The sequence below is a fragment of the Mus caroli genome, unplaced genomic scaffold (assembly GCF_978045245.1).
Source record: "Mus caroli unplaced genomic scaffold, Mus_caroli_1 scaffold_3, whole genome shotgun sequence".
NCBI classification, from domain to species: Eukaryota; Metazoa; Chordata; class Mammalia; order Rodentia; family Muridae; genus Mus; species Mus caroli.
The window spans coordinates 73,081,900-73,107,376 of record NW_028227258.1 but is presented as its reverse complement, the minus strand read 5'-3'; the positions used below and the strand labels follow the sequence as shown (position 1 = coordinate 73,107,376).

Below are 25,477 nucleotides of genomic sequence, written 5' to 3'. Positions count from 1 at the left end.
GGTTTTGAGCCACCATGTGGTTGCTGGGATTTGAACTCGGGACCTTCGGAAGAGCTGTCGGCACTCTTAACCATTGAGCCATCTCGCCAGTCCTCGTCAACATCTTTTAGCTTTTCTCTAATTCAGCCACAGGGGTCAGCAGCTTCTGTCCATTGGTTGGGTGCAAATCTCTGCATCTGACTCTTTCAGCTGCTTGTTGGGTCTTTCAGAGGATAGTCCTGATAGGCCTCTTTTTGTGAGCACTCCTTAGCCTCCGTCATAGTGTCAGGCCTTGGGGCCTCCCTTGAGCTGGGTCCCACTTTGGGCCTGTCGCTGGACCTTTTTTTCCTCAGGCTCCACTTCCATCCCTGTAGTTCTTCAGACAGGAACAATTATGGGTCAGAGTTTAGACTGTGGAATGGCATCCGTATTTCTCACTTGATGCCACCTGCTGGAGGTGGGCTCTACACGTTCCCTCTCCCCACTGTAGGATATTTCATTTAAGGTCCCTCCCGTTGAGTCCTGGGAGTTTCTCAACTCCCAAGGTCTCTGGTACATTCTGGAGGGTCCCCCCACCTCCTACCTCCTGAGGTTGCCTGTTTCCATAAGGCATTTTTTTTTTTCTGTTATCCACTGCCTTTCAGTTGCTGTTGTTCCTGTTTTATTAGCTTTTAAAACTTTTAAAGTTAATAAGGCATTGTTCAATCTATCTTTGGGGGTTCTTATTGTTTCACCTTTTTGTTTTAAAAGCATCTCTTTTAATGTATGATTAGATCTTTCCACAATTGGTTGTCTTATAGGGTTATGAGGAATACCTGTAGTATGATTTTATGTAATATCATGTAAAAAAATGGTTTCATTTTATTAGAAACATAAGCAGGTAGGTTATCAGTTTTAATTTGTGATAGGATCCCCCATAATAGCCATTGTTTGTAATAAATGTGTAATTGCAGAATCTGCCGATACAGACCTTAAGGCAGCTAACTATTGAGACCCTGAATAAGCATCAGTATGATGCGTAGTTTTAGCCCTCCAAATTCTGTTAAATGAAATACATCCATTTGCCAAATTTCAGTTCTTTGTTTGCCTTTATGATTACTAACTGCAGGTAAAGAGATTTGATTCTACAGGTAATAATTGGGACAAGTTTTAATGATTTCTTAGCTTGCCACCATGTCACTGAAAACCTCTTCTTCAGACCTTTACTATTAACATGATTTGCTTCATTGAAAATTTGATTCTAATATATTTCCTGTTGATAGTTGATTTATTTCAATTGTGTAGGTGGTTGTAGCAATCCAGTGTGAGAACAAATAGGAGTTAGATACAATGGGTACTCTCTGCCTCTAATTGCCTGTTGCAATTGCAAACATAACAAGGTTAATTCTGAGTTATCAGGAACAAGTTCAGCAGTTTCTATATGTAAAACAACTTCTGCATATTGAGAATTTAATTATATTCAGAGCTTCAGAAAAATCTTAAGAGTACCTTAAAAATTGCATCTTATCCCGGCTTTTGAGCAGAAGAACAGGGACTTGAGCTACTTTACTTCTGTCTCCTGGGTGTTCACCTGACTTCCCTAATTCATCTGCATTGTTGTAACGGTGTAAAAGCTTTGCAGATGAGTGATTTTCTTTTTTTAATATTCATGGGAGAATTTATTCTGTCCTTTTAAAAAACTATAGTCTTTTTTTTTTTTTGCTGTATTTATTGTTCATTTCTCCCAAGCCCCTTGCCAGTTATCTTCATTCATCATAATTCATAATTTTGTAATTTGAGCCTTTGTGTATGGGACTAGAATCTCTGTGGGATCAAATTCTGTTGACCGACAAAGTTTTATTCTGCCTTTAATAATGAATTCAGAAACTTTTTCTTTTTTTGGTTTTTTCGAGACAGGGTTTCTCTGTGTAGTCTTGGCTGGCCTGGAACTCACCCTGTAGACCAGGCTGGCCTCAAACTCAGAAATCCGCCTGCCTCTGCCTCCCGAGCTCTGGGATCAAAGGCGTGGGCCACCACGCCCGGACAGAACCTTTTTCTATATAGGTTTTTAATTTTTTAGTCTGTTGGTTAAAAAAAAAAAGTCCATTCTAAGACATTATCTTCCTTTTGCCAAATTATTCCAGAATGATTAGATAGTAAAACAGCTAAAATATTGTCATATTTATGATCTCATCTGCCACATATAGGTATCTTATAATCTCTGTTGTACTTGGGCCACTTCCTCTTGTGCTACAGCTGTTAATTTTCATGAACTGTTTAAATTTGAATCAACCTGTAGTGTTTGAAACAAGTTACTTAACTCTTGAATAGTTAATATAATAGTAAGGAATAACCAGCTAATATCTCCCAATAATTTTTGAAATTTATTAATTATTATAAATCTGAGCCTTTTAAAGTTGAATTTTTTGTTGACTCAGTTTAAATCTTAAATAATTTATAGACTTTCCTTTCTGTATTTTTTTTTTTCAGGTGCAATCTGTAGTCCCCAGTAAGGTAAAATATTTTTGTGTTTCATTAAACATTTTTTTCTAAGGGATCTGTATCAGAATCAGCCAATAAAGTATTGTCCTTATAGTGGGAAAGAATGGAGTGAGAAAACAGGTTACAGAATATTGTAGCCATTGTTGCACAAAATATTCACATGCATTGGACTGTTTAACATTCCCTGAGGAAGAACATTCCGCTGATATCTCTTTACAGGTTTAGCATCATTATACCTGGTCACAATAAGAACAAACTTTTCCCTGTCTTGTTTTTGCCAGGGAATAGTATAAAACAAACAAACAAACAAACAAACAAACAATCCTTTAAATCAGTAACTGTTGTAGACCAATTTCTAGGTAGTATAGAAAGTAAATGAATTCTAGTCTGCAAAGAACCCACAGGCTGCATTACTTTATTTACCACTCTTAAATGTGTTAAGAGTCTCCGTTTTCCTGATTCCTCTTTTATTACAAATACCAAGGACTAGTAGACTCCTCAGTATGTTTAGCATCCAGTTGTTTCTGCCCCAGTTGATCAAGAGCTGGTAATTTTTCTTTTGTTCAGGGCCATTGATCTATTCATGTCCATCTAACCGTTTTAAAGGTAGGGCTTTTAGCATATTATGAACAGTGGCCTCTAGTCTGAATTTGGAAAGCTAATTCCTTCTCTCCCCTGCTTATTGACAGCCCCGAATATCATGTGATCATCTTTGATAATTGTTTTCTAATACCTTTTCCAGCAATATAACCCATTTTAAATATAATCTTCTGAGCTGTTTCTGAAATACTAATTTGAAGGAGTACTAATTTGAGTTCCCCATTGTTGTAACAAATCCCTTCCCTATAGGGTTATGGCTGTGTCCACCACAGACGGTTTTAACCTTTCTGCTTGTCCTTCTGGGCATTTACTCCAGTTGACACTGGTTCACAGGAGCTATCGGTGCAGTACCTATAAAGGAAGTGGAGGCTTCTTGCAAAGGCCAATTTTGATTCTAAGCTTCTTCAGAAATTATAGATACATCTGTCCCAAGTATCCACTACACTGCTAATTTGAATATCATTTACCTTCAGTTTGGCCTTTCATCCTTAATTTTAGTGGGGGGTGCACACAGTGACACACTTCCTCCAGCAAGGCCACACCTCCTAAAGTGCCACTCCCTGGGCCAGGCCTATTCAAATCACCACAACTTCCAAATCCTCCTGTCCTATTTATTGGAGCTCCTTTACCTTTGTGATATGGGATTAATAATAGTAATTGAACAATCAATCACCTGGCTCTAATTGTATGGTTTGTTTTCCTGACATAAGCCTTGATTTTAGTTTCCCCTTGATAATCTTCAGCTATTAATCCTGCAGATACAATAAACTTTTTTTTTTTTCTCCAAAACTGAGTTTACATTCCCGATTGCCTTGTTGGTGAACTAGTCCATTGCTGACACGACATTATTGGCTTGTGTTGTTTGTTCTTGGGTCCAGAGATGCTCCGCTTGTCTGGTTTCCTGATGGTAAAAAAATCACCTTGGAGATCTCTTATTGATTGACATTCATTAGCCCACTATCAGCCTTTTTCACATCTATCACAAAATTTTGGTGGTATATTTAGTTTATTTTGAAATGCGGCATTTCCTTTAGTAAGCAAATGTCTAGATTCTTTTTTTTTCCTCAAGTATCCAGCCTTCCCACAGTTAAAGCATCATTCTTTCTGAGAGTTAAAACCTTTAGCTGTTTGTCCAGCTGAAGTTGCACCATATGCAGCAGGTTGATCATTAGCGGTAGTTTCTAACCCATTCCTCTGTAACACCTAGAGGATTTTTTTTTGTTTGTTTTTTGTTTTTCCAGAGAGAGCCCTGGTTGTCCTGGAGCTCACTCTGTAGACCAGGCTGGCCTTGAACTCAGAAATCTGCCTGCCTCTGCCTCTGCCTCTCAAGTGCTGGGATCAAAGGCGTGGGCCACCACCATCTGGCTCCGGACTCTTTATTTGCATTTTCAAAAGCCAGAGATTCAAGTAGTGACTTTCTTACAACTTGAATCTGCTATTGCTCTTTGTACTGCTGAAGGATTTTTTGTTTTGTTTTTGTTTTTTGTTTTTCCAGACAGGGTTTCTCTGTGTATCCCTGGCTCTCCTGGAACCAGGTTGGCCTCAAACTCAGAGATTCACCTGCCTCTGCCTCTGATTCAAGGTGTGTGCCACCACTGCTGGGCTTTGCACTGCTGATTAATCTTTGTAAAAGTCAGTGAAAACCTTAACAGGACCTTGGGTAATTTTAGTAAAAGATTGGTCCTTTTTCTTGCTTCTTCAACTCTGCCCCAAGCCCTTAAAGCCACTAAATGACCTTGTGCTGTAGTAGCATCATCAAGTCGCATCTGCTTATACCAGCCAGCAGATTGACCCTCACCTAGCAAATGATCCTTTGTTATGTTTATTTTTTTAGCCTGATTATTCCTCTCTCCATCATGTAGCCATCGTAATTGAGGACCAGCTTCTAATATAGCTGTCATTAGCCCTTCCCGTTTTGTGGTATAATTCTATTTTGTATAGCTCAGTTGTTTTTTACCTGTCTCACAATAGGTGGAATGCATTCCGTATGCTACCACTGATTCCTTTAATCACCTCAAATCTTTATATATGTCGGTTTCCAGTCAATCTTTACATACCCTTGAGGATGTTGAATATCTGCTGGCATTTGCTGCATTGTTACTGGAAACATTTGAGTTTTTTTGTAGACGTAGGCAATAATTCTGCTCCTGAGAAATCACACAGATCAGCTGTTGAATTGCCCATGACCTCTGCCATAATCCTAGAGATGGGTTTACCTTTTTGTAAGCCCACCTTCTTTCATGTCCAATCTTGGTCAGAGTCCTCTCCCTCGTGGTCCACAAATTTGGGCACCAGCAGACGATGCACACAGATCTCAGTCCCTTCTGACCATGGCCAGCCATAATCAAAAGTAAGAACTCCAGATTTGCCAGGTCCGTGCAAGACCAAGGACAGTGCAGCTGCAAATTCTCATGTAGCCCTGAATGCAGATTCTCTAGAGAGAGAACATTCCTTCAAGGTTCAAACAGTCTCTTAACAATTTCTCAGTTTCTCTTGATTGACCTGAACATAGGAAAGGCTTTGCTGACTCATTTCACTCAAGGGCAGACTCGGAGGCTTTACACTACAGTTCCCAGCACCCACGCTGAGTGATTCTAGCTGCTCTTCTAGTTCTTAGTCTTTCTCCTTCCCTTCCTGCAATGTTCCCTGACCTTTACATGTGGGAGTGTGTTATTTCCCTTGTGGTTGGGCAGGAGTGTGTTGAAATGTGTCCTTTGCAACTGGGTAGGAGTGTGTTGTGATATGTCCTTTTTCACTGGGCAGGAGTATGCTGTAGACATGTTCTTTGTGACTGGGCTCCACAGATCTGCATTTTGATTGGTTGTAGTTTTCTGTAATGGTCTCTGTCAGTTGCAGAGAAGAGGTCCCTTGTTGAAAACTGAGAAATTCTATTTTTTAAGTGAGTATGTGGTTCTTCTGCATGTCTGTCTGTATACCACATGCTTGGTGCCTCTGAAAGTCAGAAGAGGCCATTGGATTCTCTGGACTGGAGTTACAGATGGTTGTGAGCAACCGTGTGGGGATGGGACTTGAACCTGGGTCCTCTGGCAGAGCAACGAGTGTTCTTAACCCCTGAGCCAACTCCAGCCTTTTCGGCTCTGTTTTGGGTCGCAACATTATTAAAGTCCTGAATTCTGTAGGTTTTACTTACGTTTCTCATTGCTGGAGAGGCTTATAAACAGGGACCATTCCCTTGAGAAAACCCTCCTCTTTCCCCCACCCCCACCCCCACAGTTCCAAGATGAAATGGGATTCTCAAATATGGAAGATGATGGCCCAGAGGAAGAGGAGCGTGTAACAGAGTCTCGGCCTAGCTTCAACACTCCTCAAGCCCTACGGTATGCGGTATGCTGGCTGAGACTTAGAATGAACCGATTAATGTATTTTGAAAAGGTTTGATGTTGGTTTTTTAAATTATTATTAATCTTTAATCAGCCTCCTACTTAGGATGGGGAGCCCTGGAGGTAAGTTTGTTGTCTAACAAATGAAAACTCTCTCCTTGTTTTGGGGCAGAGCAGCTATAGACAAGGCTGTATCTGTTTGGGAAAGGAGAGAAAGCATAGCTGGGCCTTCGAGCAGCTCCTCCAGGCGAGTGGTGCTGGAGCGGTATGGAGAGCTTCACATGGCCAGCCACAGAAACTCCCCTCCACTGAATGTCTGCATGATGCTTGTGTTCATTGTTCGTTCGTCATTAACATCTAATTTGCCACTTAGGCATTGTTGAGCAAACACCCTGCTCTGATGTCCTAAGAGCCAGAAGTATATACTAGTAAGTAACCAGTATGTACAGAGTTAGAGTAGAAGTGATGAGGGGTGACATCATCTCTGTGACCACTTCCTGTTGACATCTGGGTGTCATAGTTGGGGACCCAAGAAAACTTGAATGCTGGCCAAAGTCAGGACAAGCAGGTTCTGTGGTTCCTGTCCCAGCTCTGTTGGGCAGAGATAGGAAAAGAGACAGGGAAGCTCGGACCTGGCTGGAGCAGCCTGTGAGGCTGGACCCCTGGGGTAGGGTGCTGTGGCGCTGACCCCTGGAGCTGGCCGAGTTGATTTTAAATCTGCTGGGACAGATCACTAGAGAGAGAAGGTAAAGTTAAGGAATGTGGGGGGAATTTTTAATCCAGGGTGTACATTTGAAATTTCCTGGCCCACGATCCTGGTAGTTGGCTGAAGGGAGTCCCAAGACCAGGGGAGAAAGAAAGCTCCTACCCTCAGGAGTAGGCAATAGATGGGAAACTTAGGCTGTTGGGTGACAGTACTTATATGGAGTCTATTTTACCTGGGAGAGACAATTCAAGTCAGTTCCATTCAACTTACAAGAATTTTAAGTTTATCAAAAGATAAAATTTTACATATGTTAGCATTACCACTGTGCAATTTTTATTGAGATCCACATTGCATAAAAGTCAGTAGACTCACGTGTTTGAGTCATAGTAGGAGCTGGGAACCCGACAGTGATTCAATAAGTATACATCAAGTAGGTCCTGAGTCTATTAAACATAATAGATACTTACTGGCTACCTGACAGTCAAGCTCTATGGACAGCCTTTGGCCATCAGGCCCAAAAGATCCAACAGACTTTGCTGTGGAGGAGGAGCTTGGAGGACCAGTCTGTGTTGTCTAGGCAAAGTGGGGCAGTCAGCTCCGCAGTATTGCACTTGGTCCACAGTTTGTAGAGGTCCTGCCGTCGTCGGCAAGGTGAAGGGCAGTGTTTCGTAGAAGCTGTCCTTGTCACAGGTAAAGCATGTTCCGGGTGGAGTTCTTCTGTGACCCATCATCTTCTTTGGAGACCTTGAGGTCACTGCTAGGATCTGGAGGTCTCTGTCAGTCATAGTAAAATTTTTTGCATTAAACATTTTAAAAGCCATATTCAGCAGATCTCCAAAAAGTTTTGAGGATCATTATTTATTAAGTAGATGAGTGGTGGTGGCTCAGGCCTTTAATTGCAGCACTTGGGAGACAGAAACAGGTGAATTCCTGAATTTGAGGCTCGCCTGGTCTACAGAGAAAATTCCAGGACTGCCTGGTCTACAAGGAGAATCCTGTCTCAAAAAACACAAAATTATAAACCAAAAAACAAAAGCCAGGTGTTGGTGGTGCCCGCCTTTGATCCCAGCACTTGGGAGGATTGGCAGGCCAATTGAGAGATTGGGACCCTAGCTGGAGTTAACCAATTGTTCCTGATGGCTTGTCTGTGTTGTTCTGTTAGTGTCTGATATGCCTCCAGTTACCTTTGATTATGTCTTTATTTCCAGGAGAAGTGATAAGTTCATTATGAAGTCTTTTCTGGTCCAGGAGAGATGGCTCAGTAGATGGGAGCAGTGACTATTCTTTCAGAGGACCCAGGTTCAATTCCTAGAACCCACTTGGTAGATCCCAACTGTCATCTATCATGGGGCTTTTTAGTGTGACTTAGTTTATCCTAATAGCTAAAGTTCAACAAAGGGAGCTAGAAAGAGGAGTCAGATTTCTGGTGCTGTGACCCTGGAATTCATAAATCTTCTTTTCAAATATAATTTTTAAACACATATTATTTATCTAAATTTTTTAGAAAGTCTGGTGTTGAAAAGTTAGCAAAAGCCGGGCGTGGTGGCTTATGCCTTTAATCCCAGCACTCGGGAGGCAGAGGCAAGAGGATTTCTGAGTTCGAGGCCAGCCTGGTCTACAAAGTGAGTTCCAGGACAGCCAGGGCTATACAGAGAAACCCTGTCTCGAAAAACCAAAAAAAAAAAAAAAAAAAAAGAAAAAAAAGAAAAGAAAGATCTAAGTAGTTAACCATAAATCTTAAATTAACTTTTGTTAATCTAAGTATATACCTTTATAAACTTATTTTTATCATCATGCAAAAATCAATACCAATCCAAAATATATTTTAGACGTGTTGCTTTCTTCCTCTAAAAAGAGATGCAGCAATAAACTGAGGGCTCAGCAGGAATTATGCCCTGTGGTTATCTTAAGATGGTGACAACATAGTGCATGTACCTTCCTTTAACCTTAGTGAAGATGGTGGTCAGCCATGCAGTTGCTTACATTTTGATGAGGTCACCAGCTATATTGGAAGAGAGCACTTGGTTGGTTGCTAATAAATAACCTTTTTGTTTTGTTTTGTTTTATTTCGTTTTGTTTTATCGAGACAGGGTTTCTCTGTGTATCCTGGCTGTCCTGGAACTCACTCTGTAGACCAGGCTGGCCTTGATAAATAGCCTTTTTAAAACAGGAGTTAAACCCAACAGTTACGTATACAGTATATTTTAGGCAAGAGTTGGGTCATTCTCACTCATATATATATATATATATATATATATATATATATATATATATACACACACACACACATAGATTTTTAATTAGAAGCCTTTTGTTAAGTTTGAAGCCAAATTTTGTTACAGATTTTATAGAGTCTTTAACGAAATCCAGTGAATTTACAAATTCTGAGATGAGTTTGCAGCATAGTCTTAAAAGATTTCTTGAGAGTAAAGCCGAGAAAACATCGGGATAAAGATTTAAGAATGGATCTTGTGCGCGCCCGACTCGCCAGGAAGAATAATGCTGCAACAGGATCCTTCTGCAGAAAAGGTGGAAGGGCTCAAAAAGAACTCCACCCCAGGGAGGTCTAGGTAGCTAAGAGACCAGTGAGCCACAGGGACAAGGAGGGAGGTTCTTGCACCCACCAGAATAGCCAGCAAGAACGAAGCTGCAACAGGATCCTTCTGCACACGTTTATTGGGAGAGCTTGATTTCAGAGGCAAAGGAACCCCAAGCCCAGAACTGGTGCTGCTTATATAGGAGGCATGTCTCACACCCGGATTGGTTGTGCTTGGGTTATACTTTTCACCTCATTTGCATGCCTACATCTGATTGGTTAACTTGTCTCTCATCTGATTGGTTAACTTGTCTCTTATCTGATTGGTTAATTTTGGTTAATTCTCAAAACCTCATCTTGGCAAAAGAACTTTACTGCCTATGTATGGGTGGTGGCCAGCGGAAGCCAGCGCCACCCTGCAACTGCACATGTGGCTTCCCACAGGGAGGGACAACTAAAGCTCCAGTCTCCATGTTCCAAGTTGTAGAGGCTTTGGGACATTGCAGCTAGGCGGAGGGAGGTAAGGAAGTGTCAGGCCCAGGCGGGCACAAGGAGATATGCAGCGGGAGCTTCTTGGACAAGGGGCAGGAAAAGTGCTGCAGACCTGGAGCATGTAGAGAAACTATGGACCTTAGCAAGCAGGTCCCAGGGTACCATGAGGAACATCCAAGGATGTAGGAGGAGCTGTAGGAGAGCGAGCAGAGGGTAAGTGTGGTGTTAAGAATTTCAGTCAGGTTCTTCCCAGGCACACTAAGAGACTGGTCAAGAGAGAAATTCCTGAAGTCTCAGAGAAGAGGTGTCACTTTCTCAGGTGATAGGGGCCCTGTTAGGCTAGAATAAGTTTTCTGTCACAGTGACGTAGCTTTCATAATTAAAGTCGACAAAGCAGGCATCTCCATCGTGACACTTACCCAGTAGAAAGGGAGACAGTTGTGTAGAGCAAGTAGAGGAGAAAATAGCTGGAGAGGTGCAAGTGTCTCTATAAGTAGAATTGCCCATGTGGGGGCACCCCAAAGAGCATAGGAGTGAGATGCCCATGTGGTGGGTACCCCAAAGGGGCTCAGTAGGGCTCAAAAGACACTTTTGAGTTGGCAAGGGGAGATGGATGGTTAGATAGGTGGAGGGAAGAAGTGCCTGAATAGACAGATTCTAGAATCTGGTGGGTGGCCGATGCCAACAGAAACAAGTGATCTGTGCATACCTTAGAATAGTTCAGGAGCTTGGCTCAGAGTTGCTAAATTCCTTTGGAAGGGAACTCATTATGCCAGGATCTGGGAGAACCAATGTGACCACATCTTTCCATCAGCTGTACATAGCTGCTGGAAGGGCCCAGGGCTTGAGAATACAGGTCCATTTCCATCTTTCTTCCTGCTTTTATAAACTGCCAAAGGAGTTTCTCCTTGATACAGACCATTCCACATTTGCATCTGGGTGTCTTAGGAAGACCCCTTTATCTGCCTTCCTTTTGTTTCATTCTCGTCTAATGGCACTGTTAATCATTCAGACCGGCCATACCCTCACCTAGCTCTGAAGTGTCATGTTCCACCATGGGGCTCCGCAAAGCTACTAAAGCCCTGTATCAGTCAGTGTCCCTCAGAGTCAACCTCTTAGCTTTCCTGGGAACACAGGAACACTGGCTTACTTTGCTCAGTAAATTTGACCTCAGAAGCAACTGCTCATTCCTCATTCTCTCAGTAATGCCTAGCCTCTACTGTCTTCCATTCCCTAGTATTACTAGGGACCTTAGCTGGAGTTAACCAATTGTTCCTGATGGCTTGTCTCTGTTGGTCTGTTTGTGTCTGATATGCCTCCAGTTACCTTTGATTATGTCTTTATTTCCAGGAGAAGTGATAAGTTCATTACGAAGTCTTTTGTGGGCCAGGAGAGATGGCTCAGTAGATGGGAGCAGTGGCTATTCTTTCAGAGGACCCAGGTTCAATTCCTAGAACCCACTTGGTAGATCCCAACTGTTTGTAACTCCAGTTCCATATGATATCCTCCTTTGGCCCCCTCAAGCACAATGTCCTTGTGTTTTGTGACACAAGACTCATTACACACACACACGTCTATTCATTCCACATAGGGAGCCCAGGCCAGACCAAAGTACAGATACCATGAACAAAGTTCAACTTGTTGAACCAGTGAGGTGTTTTTTTTTAAATTTATTTATTTTATGTATATGAGTACATTGTAGCTGTCTTCAGACACACCAAAAGAGAGCATTGGATCCCATTACAGATGGTTGTGAGCCACCATGTAGTTCCTGGGAATTGAACTCAGGACCACTGGAAGAGCAGTCAGTGCTCTTAACTGCTGAGCCATCTCTCCAGTCTGATCCAGTGAGTTTTATTGGGCTTAATTACAGAAGTAGAGATGACTCAATGACAGCTGAATCACCCAAAACTCACCCCAGCGTGGGTGACAGCTCACCAAATCTGGAAACCTAAGAGCACACTACAGGCAGCTAAACAGTTTGGGGTGTTCTTTCTATGTGGGTCTGTTGATCTAATCTTCCAGGCTGCTCTGCTGGTTTCTGCTTCTTAAGATGCTTGGCTGATCCTTTCTGTTTGCAGCTTGACTTATCTTAGACTCACTCTTAGCCCTTATGATTGTTTCCTCTTAGGAAGGAGGGGTCTAGTGAGGTTGTTCAGTTTCAGGGACTTCCTGAAGCTATTTTTGAATTATTTTCTAACTTGCATGAAGAGCTTCCTTCAATGATCTTGGAGAAAACTGCTATACAACAGTGTGGTACACAGACATACATGTTGGCATAACACTCATACACAGGAAATAAAAGTAAATAAATCTAAAGAAAAAAGAAAATATCTTCAACCTGTTACAAAAGTGTACTGGCTGGTTTTGTGTGTCAATTTGACACAGCTGGAGTTATCACAGAGAAAGGAGCTTCAGTTGAGGAAATGCCTCCATGAGATCCATCTGTAAGGCATTTTCTCAATTAGTGATCAAGGGGGAAAGGTCCCTTGTGGGTGGGACCATCTCTGGGCTGGTAGTCTTGGTTCTATAAGAGAGCAGGCTGAGCAAGCCAGGGGAAGCAAGCCAGTAAGTAACATCCCTCCATGGCCTCTGCATCAGCTCCTGCTTTCTGACCTGTTTGAGTTCCAGTCCTGACTTCCTTGGTGATGAACAGCAGTATGGAAATTTAAGCCGAATAAACCGTTTCCTCCCCAACAAGCTTCTTGGTCATGATGTTTGTGCAGGAATAGAAACCCTGACTAAGCCAAAAATTTATCTTTTAACTATTGCTATAATATTGAAGGCTCCTGGGAATTTGATAACTTGTTGGTCTTGGCCATGTGAGCAGCTGTTTTTCTGAATATTGTCACCTTTATCTTTTGTTTTATTTTTATCCAGAACAAGATGTAGGGTAGCAGTTATGGTCAGGGTGTTCTGGTATGGTCAGGAAGCATGAGAAAGGAATTTGAATGTCTGAAGTGAGTTCCAGAACAGCCAGGGATACACAGAGAAACCCTGTCTCAGAAAAACCAAAAAAAAAGACAAAAAAAAGAAGTTATTTTCATGGCGGTTGTATAGTAATGTTTGAACTAACAACTCATGTCTCTTCATCTGAGCTGTCTTAGATTTTAGTGTATTTCTTTTTTGTAAACATTGTTGAAAGGTCTTGCTAGACTTATTTGTTATTTTTGTTTGTTTCTGATGCTGACAATAAAACCCAGAACTAATACTTACAAAACAAGTGTTCTCCATTCTAGTGCATCCTCATTTATGGCTTTGATTTTTTTAAAGAAATGAATGAAGGGCAGCTGGAATGGAAAGGGCTGGCTTAGCAGGTCACTGAGAGACCAAGTGCTATACTTTTGGAATATACTTTGTTCTATTGGTGTTAGGAAGAGTGTCAGCCAAGGACCACCAAGACAAAGTTCTCAGCGCAAAGGAGATTTATTTGCCCCAGAGAGACAGAGAGCAGGGATAAAGGACAAAGACAGGAGATAGAGGATAGCTGAGAAGGGGAAGGGTACAGGGGAAAAGTGGGAGGAGTCTTTCTCCCAGAAGACAAAGGACTGCCTCTGAATTGAGAGGAGACAGACAGGGTCCATAGGCAAGTTGTGGTTTATAAAGGTACAAGGGAAAAGCCTGTGTTAGGATGAGGTGTTTTAATTTTAAGTGGACATCTTAATTAGGTGACCCAAAGGGAACTTTTTGATATCTGGACTTAAATACTTTGTCAGCCTCAAGAGGAGGAAGTAGCCAAGTAAAGGAATCAACCTTGCTGGCTAGCTATAATGGTTTTTAGCAAGCTAGAAGGAATGGGAGAGAGGGGCAAGGCCTGCCAGAGCCATGCTTGCCACACTGGAGTTAGCTAGAGTCCCTCCAATTTGGAAGAAGTCATAAAGTAGTATGTGTTAGTATAATTCAAGGATGATGAGGTCCCATTAGCCTGTGGTATTGTATTACACTGTTGTTTCTCTGCTTCTAGATTTTCATTTCATTTCTTATCTCTGTGTGTTTTATACAGAGAAGTAATTGTATTACAATAAGGTGGAAAATATTTCAGAATATTCTTTGGAATTGTTGGAGATTGACCCAGGGCTTCAAGCATTTTAGATATGAGCTCAAACTATCCTCTAACACCAGACTTCTTTTTTTTTTTTTTTTTTGGTTTTTTTTGAGACAGGGTTTCTCTGTATAGCCCTGGCTGTCCTGGAACTCACTTTGTAGACCAGGCTGGCCTTGAACTCAGAAATCCGCCTGCCTCTGCCTCCCAAGTGCTGGGATTAAAGGCGTGCGCCACCACACCCGGCTCAGACTTCTTTTATTTGAATATAGTGCTAACAGTCAAGGGAAATATTTGCTTAAGGATCAAGAATAGTTAGACATCGTGATCAAAGTAAAACAGATTTCATGTTTTGTTGTTACAAGGAATTTGCTGTTTTGTGGACCTAGGAGAAAATGCATGTTCTATTCTTCTTTGGAACAGGTTTGAGGAGCCGTTGGCCAACTTACTAAATGAGCGGCACCGGACAGTGAAGGAGCTGCTGGAGCAGCTGAAGATGAAGAAACCCTCAGTCAGACAGCAGCCTGAGGTGGAGAAGCTGAAACCGCAGGAGACTGTCCATCAGACTCTGGTCCTCAACCCAGCACAGAGGAGCAGGCTTCAGCAGCAGATGCAGCAGGCAAGGCTTCTCTCTTTGTTTGTATTTGTATTATTTCTTGGCTTAGCACGGAAGCTAGAAGTGAGCAGTGTGGTAAAGTCAGAGGTGGCTGTCCTACTTCCTGTTGGAACCGTTGGCCATAGGACTATCTGTTTGCTACGACCTTGAGAGAACTTTATGTTCGTGGCCTGTGGGTCAGGTAGGAAATCAAATAAAGACCGAAATAATGTGTAGGATTGGAGATTTCAGAATTCTTAGTATTACATTCAAACTCAAATATCCGCCTGTATTAGTTTTTCTTGTTTCTGTCTTAGTCTCTCTAGTTTGAGGGTCAAGTGTGTCTGAGTTTGGTTTTGGCCAAAGGAACATAACTCAAATATGCCAAGATCCTGCTTTGCTCTCATCTCACTGAGAAGCAAGATACATGTGGTACAGTTGGAAACATTATAATGTGTCTTTTTTTTCCTTCCCAGCATGTTCAGCTCTTGACACAAATCTACCTTCTCACCACCTCCAACCCCAACCTCAGCTCCGAGGCCAGTACCACCAGAGTATTTCTTGTAAGGTTCCATACATCCATAACTCGGAAGATTTAAGTATGAAATCTGTTAAACTGTTAATGTTATGCACGGGTTGTAATCTACATTTCTTCTTCTTCTCTCCTGGATGTGTTTGTTCACTGTACTGCCTGTCCTGTGACTTCCTCTGTTTGCTTGACAGAACACTTAAGTCTGGGGAAACTTGAACACCATTTAAATTGCATCTTCCTCATCTTGAGAATTTTTTGTTTTTTGTTTTTTTTTTTTTTTGAGACAGGATCTCATGTAGCTCGAGCTGGCCTCAGACTCTTGAGTTGACTTCATTGTCCTGCCTCGACTCCATCAGTACTAGAGTTACAGATGCACGCTACTGTGCCCAATTTATGGGCACTGTGGGTATAACCCAAGGCTTTTCCTGTGTGTTAGGCAAGCATTCACTCACTGAGCTCCATGGCCTTTGATACTCCTCTCTTTATTTATTTATTAATTTTATGTATACGAGTACACTGTAGCTGTCTTCAGACACACCAGAAGAGGACATCAGATCTCATTACAGATGGTTGTCAGCCACCATGTTGTTGCTGGGAATTGAACTCAGGACCTCCAGAAGAGCAGTGCTTGTTCTTAACCAGTGAACCTCTCTCTAGCCCCCTGAAAGATATATACATTTTATCGGGTCCTCCCTCCTCCCCACTCTGCCTTCTTCCTCCCCCCCCCCCCCCCCCCCCGCAGTCCTTTCTCATTCTTCCTTTTATCTCAAAGAGGAAAGAAAGAAGTTTCCATTGTGAGGGGCTTTCTGAGAGGAAAACTCTGGACAAAGCCATTGTGGTTTCATGGTGCTTGCCAATATGACAAACTTCCTCTGTGGCAATGTTGTGTTCAGAAGATCATGAAAAAAAATATTTTTGACATATTATCAAAAACCTTTTGAAAATTAGATTTATTTTATGCCTATCACTATTTTGCCTACTACTGCACAACATATGTACTTCATGCTTGTGGAGACCAAGTGACAAATCGCCTGGAACTGGAGTCATGGATTTTCCGTGAGCCACCTCATGGGTGTGGGGACTGAACTTGGGTCCTCTATAAGAGCAGCAAGTGCTTTTTAACTGCTGAGCCAGCTTTCCAGACCATATGAAATTAAAAACAAAAACAAAAAACAGGAGGCAGCCCAGGTGGTGGCACATGCCTTTAATCCCAGCACTCAGGAGGCAGAGGCAGGCGGATCTCTGAGTTCGAGGCCAGCCTGGTGTACAGAGTGAGCTCTAGGACAGCCAGGCTGTTACACAGAGGAATCCTGTCTCGAAAAGTAAAATAAAAACCAACCCCCCCCCCCAAGAAAAAAAAAGAAAAGAAAAGAAAAGCCAAGTCTAGAGGTGTGGTGATGCTGTTTATTTTCTGTACTGAGTATTTGGTGAATGAGAATGGAGGAGCCTGAATTAGTCTGTTCAGGCCTAGAGAGCGAGACAGTCTTGAAAAGCTGGGTGTGTGTGGGGGAATCTAACATCCTGCCATTCTTCCGCCCCACACTGCTGAGGTTGAGTCTAGGGCTTTTAGCATCCGTTGTAACGGCTCAGCGGCTGAATCGTCCTTGTGCCTAGAGAGCAGAACATGCACGGAAGGCTGAGGGGGTCACAGCCCGAGACTTCAGGGCATGGGGCTGCTTCTCCAAAGGACCTGGGTTCAATTCCCAGGATGCATTTGGCAGCAGCTCACAACAGTCCATAACTCCACGTTCCAGGGAGTCTGATGCCCTCACAGACATACATGCAGGCCAAACACCAATGCTTGTAGTAAATAACTTTTAAAAAAAAAAGACAAATGAATGTAGATCTAGTTCCTGAGTGACTGCGGCCAAAGACAGATTTTATAATGGTATGATATCAGTTAAAGATTTCTTTCTGCCTACGACTGATCTTGTGGCAGGAAGGCCCTTCCCCCTTAAGAGCTTGAGGACTGTGGTATTGGTTGTCTGGAGTTACCTCAGAACTCCTTTGTGTCCTTTCTCCCCAGAAAGAGCTGGGCACCTTTGCTGAGAATTCCATTGCCCTTCACCAGCAGTTCAACCCCAGGTTCCAGACCTTATTCCAGCCTTGTAACTGGATGGGAGCTATGCAGCTCATTGAAGACTTCACCCACGTCAGCATTGACTGCAGCCCTCATAAAACCGCCAAGAAGACTGGTAGGAGATGACTGTGTCAAGTCCAGTTTGAGATTGGCAGTGAAAGACTCGAGTCGTTAATGTTTTTGCTATAATTCTTAGGGCACAGGAGATTTGTAATTTATTCTCTCTGTCTTTTATACATTCAAGGAGACCGGGCATGTAGCTCATTGGTAAAGTACTTACCTATACGGAGTGACAAATGTTTATAGTTCCATTTCTAACTTGAGACTAAACTCTCACAGCACTATTATATTCAAATTGGGTATGTCACTGCTACTTTCTATATTTTTTAATATTATATTTATAGATCTAATTGCACGCATACGTGCACACACACACACACACACACATATACACGAAGAGAGAGGAGAGGAAGGGAGCACACATACCATAGTACACCGGACAGCTTTGGGTGTTGTTTTTCTCCCTCTACCATGTGGATCCCAGGAAGTGAGTTCAGGCCATCAGCAGGCTCAGGGGCAGGTTTGTCTACTGAGACATCTCACTGGCATCCAGAGCCAATAATCAAATTGTAATGTTCTGGAAAGAACAAAAGTCTTATTGAAGATATTTTTGTCTTGTAGAGACTTTTTTTTTTTTTTTGGTTTTTTCGAGACAGGGCTTTTCTGTGTACCCTGGCTGTCCTGGAACTCACTCTATAGACCAGGCTGGCCTCAAACTCAGAAACCCGCCTGCCTCTGCCTCCCAAGTGCAGGGACTAAAGGTGTGCACCACCACCACCTGGGTGTAAAGAAACTGTGAGTCTAGCAGCGTGTGTGGGTTCTCTTAGTGCCTTGTGTGTCTGTGTCAGTGGAGAAAGTGTACCTTATAGGAATAGACAAGAGAATCAGCTTGGCAGACCTCCTGTTAGCAAGTGTTAGGTTGGAGTGACTGGAAACTTGAGGGGTCAAGTCTGAGGAAGAGCCTGTGTGAGTGCTGTGTGGACTTAGGCCTTGGTGAAACTCTTTGGTCCTTGGATTATATTTATCTCAGATGTTCTTTCTTACAGCCAGTGAATTTCCCTGTTTGCCAAAGCAAGTGGCTTGGATCCTGGCCACAAACAAGGTTTTCATGTATCCGGAGCTCCTCCCAATACGTTCCCTGAAGGCCAATAATCCTCGGGATAAGACCATCTTCACCAAGGCTGAGGACAAGTACGTATAGTGAAACTGACATTAGTGCAGTAGGGAAAGACAGAGACAGTGGTTTGAGAAGCCTGGGGCAAATGAGATGTGAGTGACAAGGACATAGACCAAAGAAAACCCATGTAGAGACAGGAGTGTATTTGTTTCAGTCCTGTCTTTCCTAGGGGATGCCATACATACTGTTAAAACTTTATTCTGATTTTATTTTTGAGTATGGATGTCTTGCCTTCTTGTATGTCTGTGCAGCTTGTGCGTGACAGTGCTGGCAGAGGCCAGCAAAGGCCTAGGAGCCACCATGTGGGTGCTAACTGAAGCTGGGTCCTCTGCAAGAGCAGGCTGTGCTCCTAAGCACTCAGCCCTCCAACACACACACACACACACACACACACACACACACACACACACACACCGTGGGTCTTTTTTTTTTTTTAATTTTTTTGTTCTTAGCCTTTAATTTTCTGATGCTCCCCCTTCTAATTTTAAAATTCAAAAAAAAAAAAAAAAAAAACCAAAAACCCAAAAACAAACACAAAAAAAACCCAACAGCCATAAATACAGGGAATTGCTCAGTGATGGTGGCACATGCCTTTAATCCTAGCATTTGGGAGGCAGATACAGCCTGACCTGTAAGTTCAAATCCAGTCTGGTCTACAAGGAAAGTTCTAGATCAGCCAGGGCTATACAGGGAAAACTTGTCTCAAAACAAGACAACAGCAAAAGAAAACACAAGAACTTCAGATTGTCATTTTATGCTTGAGTTATTCATGATATCTTTATTGTTGTCTGAGTTAGGCCCTCATGGATCCAAAGCTAGACTTGTATCAGCCATATAACTGTGTATGACCTTGAACTTTGAACCCTCCACATCCTAAGAACTGTGATTTTAGGGCTTTTTGTTTTGTTTGGTTGGGCTTGTATTTTTATTTTGGTACTGGAATTTGGTTTTTTGGTTTTTACCTTTGGGGGAGGGGTTTGGATACAGAGTGATATCATGTAGCCTGTGCTAGCCCCCAGCTTATAGGAGTCCTCCCCCCTCAGCCTCTCAAGTGTTGAGATTGCAGAAGTGTGCCACCATGCCTGGGATGACTTATTCTGATGTGTAATGCTCTTTTGCTTGTTTGTGAATTGTATGCTGTCTCATTTCTGCTTGTTCAGTGCTGTTTCTCAGGCCCTGTGTTCTCTTGAAACCAGTCTAGGGCATGAGAGAGTTCAATCCCAGGGTCTTCCCTATGTCAGGCAAGCACTGTAACCAATGAGTTTGCTTGTGCCAAGGAGCCAGGCTGGTCTTGACTTTGGCATCTCCTGTTTCAGCCACCTTCGTGTTCAGAGTATGCAGTTGCTTGTATTTGTTTGTTTTTTTTTTTGTTTGTTTGTTTTCTTTCTGTCACCGAGGATGTTAGTGCAAAGAGCTTTAAGCACATTTATTTTCAGTAGTGCTGGGGATTAATCCAGGGTCATTGAGCTTATCATGTTTGGTTCTTAAAATATGCAGTGATCTGTAACTCTCTAACGGTGTGGGAGGAGGCTGTGAAGCATGCAGTTTGAAGAGCTCCTTGTAGAACCGTCTGTGACTTTGATTCTCTCTCAGTCTGTTAGCTTTAGGACTGAAGCATTTCGAAGGGACTGAGTTTCCTAAGCCTCTGATCAGCAAGTACCTTGTAACTTGTAAGACTGCTCACCAGCTGACGGTGAGAATCAAGAACCTCAACCTGAACAGAGCTCCTAACAACGTGATTAAAGTGAGTGAGTGAGTAAGTGTGAAAACTCCCTCTGCCTCCTTTCCCTCTCAGCTGTCAGTGACGGGAGGCTTTTGTTGTAAAAGTGTTTTATCCCCTTTCCTCGTAGCCCAGGTGTTTGGGAAGGTGGTAGGCTTACTGTGGTATTACTCAGCAGGGTTGGAACTGACTTCTTGGTGTGTGGATTTAGGCCTAAATTACTAACTTTCAGTCCTGGACCCCTGACTGTCTTCCTCTCCCTGCTTTTCTGCCTCCTTCCTTCAGGGTTAGACACTGATGTCTCACTGAACCCTGTCCCTAGAACCCTTCCTTATTCATTCACTATTTCCAAAATAGATCGGGGTTGTTGTTGTTTTTTTTTTTTTATAAGATTTATTTATTTATTATATGTAAGTACACTGTAGCTGTCTTCAGACACACCATAAGAGGGAGTCAGATCTCATTACAGATGGTTGTGATCCACCATGTGGTTGCTGGGATTTGAGCAGTCGGGTGCTCTTACCCACTGAGCCATCTCACCAGTCCTTGTTTCGGTTTTTTAAGTCAGGGTTTCTCTGTGTATCCCTGGCTGTCCTGGAACTCACTCTGTAGACCAGGCTGGCCTGGAACTCAGAAATCTGCCTGCCTGTGCCTCCCCAGTGCTAGGATTAAAGGCGTGCACATTTTTAAAGGCTTTGTCATTTTCTATGTGCATCTGTGTGTGCCTGAGCATTTGTGCACCATATTTGTGCAGGGCCTGTGGAGGTCAGAAGATGGCATTGATTTCATTGCCCATTGTGGGTTTTGGAACTGATCCCACGTCTAGTGTAAGAGTAGCAGAACTTTTTAACTATTGAGCCTTCTGTCAATCTTCCTGATTTATTTATTTATTTATTTTTAAAATCACACTTATTTACAGGGGTAGGAGCATACACATGTCACAGTATGCACATGAGGTCAGAGGACAACTTGAGGAAGTCTGTTCCTCCTTGTACCAGGCTCAAGCCAACTGACTGCACCATTTATTCTAGTAATTAGCTAACTTGTTTGTTTGTTTGAGGCAATGTCTCTCAGTGTATGTTCTTCATTTATTTATTCAGTGATTGATTGAGACTGAGTCTCTGTGGACCTTTGTCTGTCCTGGAGCTTACTATGTAGACCAGGCTAGTATATTGACCACATGGAGACACTTTTTTCTCTTCCTCCCAAGTGCTGGCATAAATGTATGTGTCACCACACCTAGCCCAGTTGCTTTTAAAATGAAACTAACATAATCTGTCTCTTTCTCTCTTCTTCTTCCTTCTCTTCCTCCTCCTCCTCTTTCCCTGGGATTATAGTCAGGTTCCATCATGCTTGATTCATAGTGTCTTTTCCAGTTAACACTCTTACTTACTTAAAAGTAGTTTCTGGGGGGCTGGAGAGATGGCTCAGTGGGTAAGAGCACTGACTGCTCTTCCAAAGGTCCTGAGTTCAAATCCCAGCAACCACATGGTGGCTCACAACCATCCATAATGAGATCTGAGACCTCTTCTAGTGTGTCTGAAGACAGGTACAGTGTACTTACATATAATAAATAAATAAATCTTTTTTAAAAAATGTAGTTTCTGTGTATAAAATGAGGTAAAGCTCTGTGTGCAAGAGAAGACATTTAATGAGACTATTTTGATCCATTACTTCTGTTCTTTCTGACCTAAACTTCCATGTTTCCCTACAGTGGGGGTCATTGAGAAAGATAGGTTTGAGTTTTAATGGTAATCAAAATGGATGTTTGCATTTAGATACCAAATAATTGCAAAATCTTCATTAATTAGAAATACTTTTTTTGAAATGCAGAAACATTTAGCATATACTTCTGATACATTTGTGTGTTTATGAAACTCTCAGCCATCCCATTCACCAGTCTGAACGAATATGACTCATACTATGTGTTTTCATGTTTAGTTTTATAAGAAGACCAAACAGCTGCCAGTTCTGGTGAGGTGCTGTGAAGAGATCCAGCCACATCAGTGGAAGCCACCTTTTGAGAAGGAAGAACACCGGCTTCCCTTCTGGTTAAAGGTCAGGCCTTCCTTCAACATCTGTGTGAGGCAGAAGTCACTGACCGCTCCTGTAGGAGTTACATGATAATTTCCCAAAGTAAAGTCTGGACGAGTTCATAGAATTGAAATGTTCTTGTCTTAGAAAATTGATGCAGAGAAATACCCGTCTTGGAGCCATATGTCGAGGCTCCCTTTCAGTAGTGCTCAGAATCCAGAAAGCTAAGTTTTCCTTTCCTTTAACTTCTGCTGTGTTCTAGAGCAGAGCGTTCTTGTCCTGCAGGCCAGTCTACAGTCCATTCAGGATGAACTGCAGAACATAGTGGAAGGCGCTACAGAGGGAGGAAGTGTGACCACAGCCACTGAGGGCAGCAGCGATCAGCACTTACAGAAAGCCAGCCCTGCCCTGGGGGATGAACCTCAGTACCCACTGCTGCTGCCCAAGGGTGTGGTTCTCAAACTGAAGCCGGGTTCCAAGCGTTTCTCCAGAAAGGCTTGGCGACAGAAGCGGCCATTGGTCCAGAAGCCCCTCCTTATCCAACCCAGCCCCTCTGTTCAGCCAGTGTTCAACCCTGGGAAAGTGGCAACCTGGCCAACTCCATCAGAAGTTCCTCCAAGCAACACAGTGGTCCAGATTCCTCATCTAATCCAGCCAGCCGCTGTCTTACAGACACTTCCAGGGTTCCCTTCAGTGGGGGTTCGTGGAGAAGATGGGTTTGAGTCTCCAAAAGCACGACCTGCTATGCCTTGTGGGTCTGAAGCCAGGACCAGCTTCCCCTTGTCTGAGACTCAGTCAGCACCTCCTTCTTCCTCTGCACCCAAGTTAATGCTGCCCTCTCTGGCCCCTTCTAAATTTCGAAAGCCATATGTGAGGCGGAAGCCCACAAGAAGAAAAGGAGCCAAGGCGTCCTCCTGTGTGAAGCCTGCTCCCATCATCCACCCAACACCCGTCATCTTCACAGTTCCTGCCACTACAGTAAAGGTTGTGAGCCTTGGTGGTGGCTGTAACATGATCCAGCCTGTTACTGCAGCTGTGGCACCAAGTCCCCAGTCCATTCCTATCACCACTCTCCTTGTTAACCCCACTACTTTCCCCTGTTCATTAAACCAGCCCCTTGTGGCCTCCTCCATCTCCCCCCTAATTGTTTCCAGCAATCCTCTGACACTTCCTGTGACATCTATTTCTGAAGATAAGGCCCAAGTGAAGTTGGATGTTGCTGAAGGGAAAAATGTTCTTCAGAACCCTGAGTCCAAATTAAAACCCCAGGAGCTAACTCCTCTCTGTACCACTGTCTTCTCCAAAGAGGAGCCCAAGTCCTGGCATTCTTCAGTAGATGCGGGAAGCCAGGAAGCATTCTCTGAATCCAGTGCCTGCAGCTGGACTGTTGTCAAAACAGAAAGCCAGGAAGGCTCTTCCGAAAAGAGTGTCTGTGGCTGGACTGTTGTGAAAACAGAAGATGGTGGGCATGCTGTGGAGCCATTGCCTCAGAATCTCCAGGACTCTCTGAGCTCTCCGTCGAAGGATTTATTAAATATGGTCAAGATGGAAGCTGAAGATTGCATGGTGGAAATCCCCAGCAACTTTCCCAAGCAGGACTTTGGGGAGGAAGTGAAAGAGGAATGCTCTATGGAATTAGACAGGGACCCCCCACGGGAGAAGTTGAGTAGTGCCAGTGAGATGAGAAAACAGACAGTCCTGCAGAGGGAAGACACGCAGGCCGCCAAATCCCCTTCTGTGCCCCAAGACGCTGCTGCTGAGGGACGAACAAGTAGTCATGCAAGCAGAGGACTGCCAAAAAGCACTCCGTCCTCCATGGGCCAGGGCGCAGGGCTGAGCGGTCCTCCAGGGAAGCTTGAGGACTCGGCCGATGCTGACGGCCAGTCTGTAGGAACCCCAGCAGGACCAGACACTGGAGGGGAGAAGGACGGGCCTGAGGAAGAGGACGAGGAGGACTTTGATGACCTCACCCAAGATGAAGAAGATGAACTGTCATCAGCTTCTGAGGAGTCTGTGCTCTCTGTCCCAGAGCTCCAGGTAAGGGCCAGAGTGGTTCCAAGTAGAATGGGGACTTGGTACAATGCTTACTCTATTACATTATAGTCATAAACCCTTACTTGACTTTTGAGGATCTGTGGAACATAATTTTGACCTTTGTGTGAATTGCTGTCTATAGGGGATATGTTCTTTTTTTTTTTTTTTTTAGATTTATTTATTGATTATATGTAAGTACATTGTAGCTGTCTTTAGACACTCCAGAAGAGGGAGTCAGATTTCGTTATGGATGGTTGTGAGCCACCATGTGGTTCCTGGGATTTGAACTCCGGACCTTTGGAAGAACAGTCGGGTGCTCTTACCCCCTGAGCCATCTCACCAGCCCATGGGGACATGTTCTTTGAATTGAACTTATTGAAGTGTTAATTTGAATTACTTGAGCACACTTAATTTTTTTTTAAATGTTTTACACTATTCATTTATTTATATGGTGAGTCTATGCGATGACATGTGCAGAGGTCAAAGGACCAGGACATGTGGCTATCTCCTTCCATCATGTGGGTTCCAGGAGCTGAGCTCTGTTGTCAGAGTCGACAGCAGGTGTCTGTACCTGTTGAGATGCCTCATTGACTGCCTAGAACATACATTACATGCCACAAAAACAAATAAATAAGCAAACAAAAACCCTTCATGGCAACGAGGCCACAGGTAAAGTTACCTGTCGCTCACCCTAGTACCACGTGGTATAAAAGAGTGACTATCATGAATTTTCCACGGACCCGTCCCGAGTGCAATGGCATACATGTTCCTCAGGGCTTGTACACAGCCATCAGCAAGTTTGACTTTAAAAAGAAAAGCCCATAGATGCGGGAGAGATGGCTCTTCAGTTAGGGTCACTTGTTCTTCCAGCAAATGCAGGTTTGAGTCACAGCACCCACATGGCTGCTCACGACCCATAGTAACTCCCGTTGGAGGGAATCTGATGCCATTTGCAGGCATGTGGTGAACAGATTGACATGCAGGCAAAACTTAAAAATTATACAGTAATAATTAAAAATAATGTTAAATAGTCATAAGAATTGAGGAATAGCTAAACAGTAGAGCTAG

General features: G+C 43.2%; 1 protein-coding gene across 13 annotated transcripts in view; it reads left to right on the top strand.

Moving 5' to 3' along the window:
• Positions 1–25,477, top strand: part of Gon4l (gon-4 like) — a 148,973-nt gene that overhangs the window by 110,283 nt on the left and 13,213 nt on the right. For 10 of the 13 annotated variants that reach the window (XM_085835737.1, XM_085835739.1, XM_085835738.1 and 7 more), the window contains 9 exons: positions 2,449–2,472; positions 6,295–6,398; positions 14,601–14,796; positions 15,249–15,335; positions 17,331–17,499; positions 18,491–18,635; positions 20,215–20,365; positions 22,283–22,399; positions 22,661–24,412. In XM_085835737.1, the coding sequence (XP_085691863.1) occupies positions 2,449–2,472; positions 6,295–6,398; positions 14,601–14,796; positions 15,249–15,335; positions 17,331–17,499; positions 18,491–18,635; positions 20,215–20,365; positions 22,283–22,399; positions 22,661–24,412 (2,745 nt within the window). The remainder of the gene's footprint in view (positions 1–2,448; positions 2,473–6,294; positions 6,399–14,600; positions 14,797–15,248; positions 15,336–17,330; positions 17,500–18,490; positions 18,636–20,214; positions 20,366–22,282; positions 22,400–22,660; positions 24,413–25,477) is intronic. The other 3 variants (XM_085835746.1, XM_085835745.1, XM_085835750.1) reach the window with 2 other exon arrangements.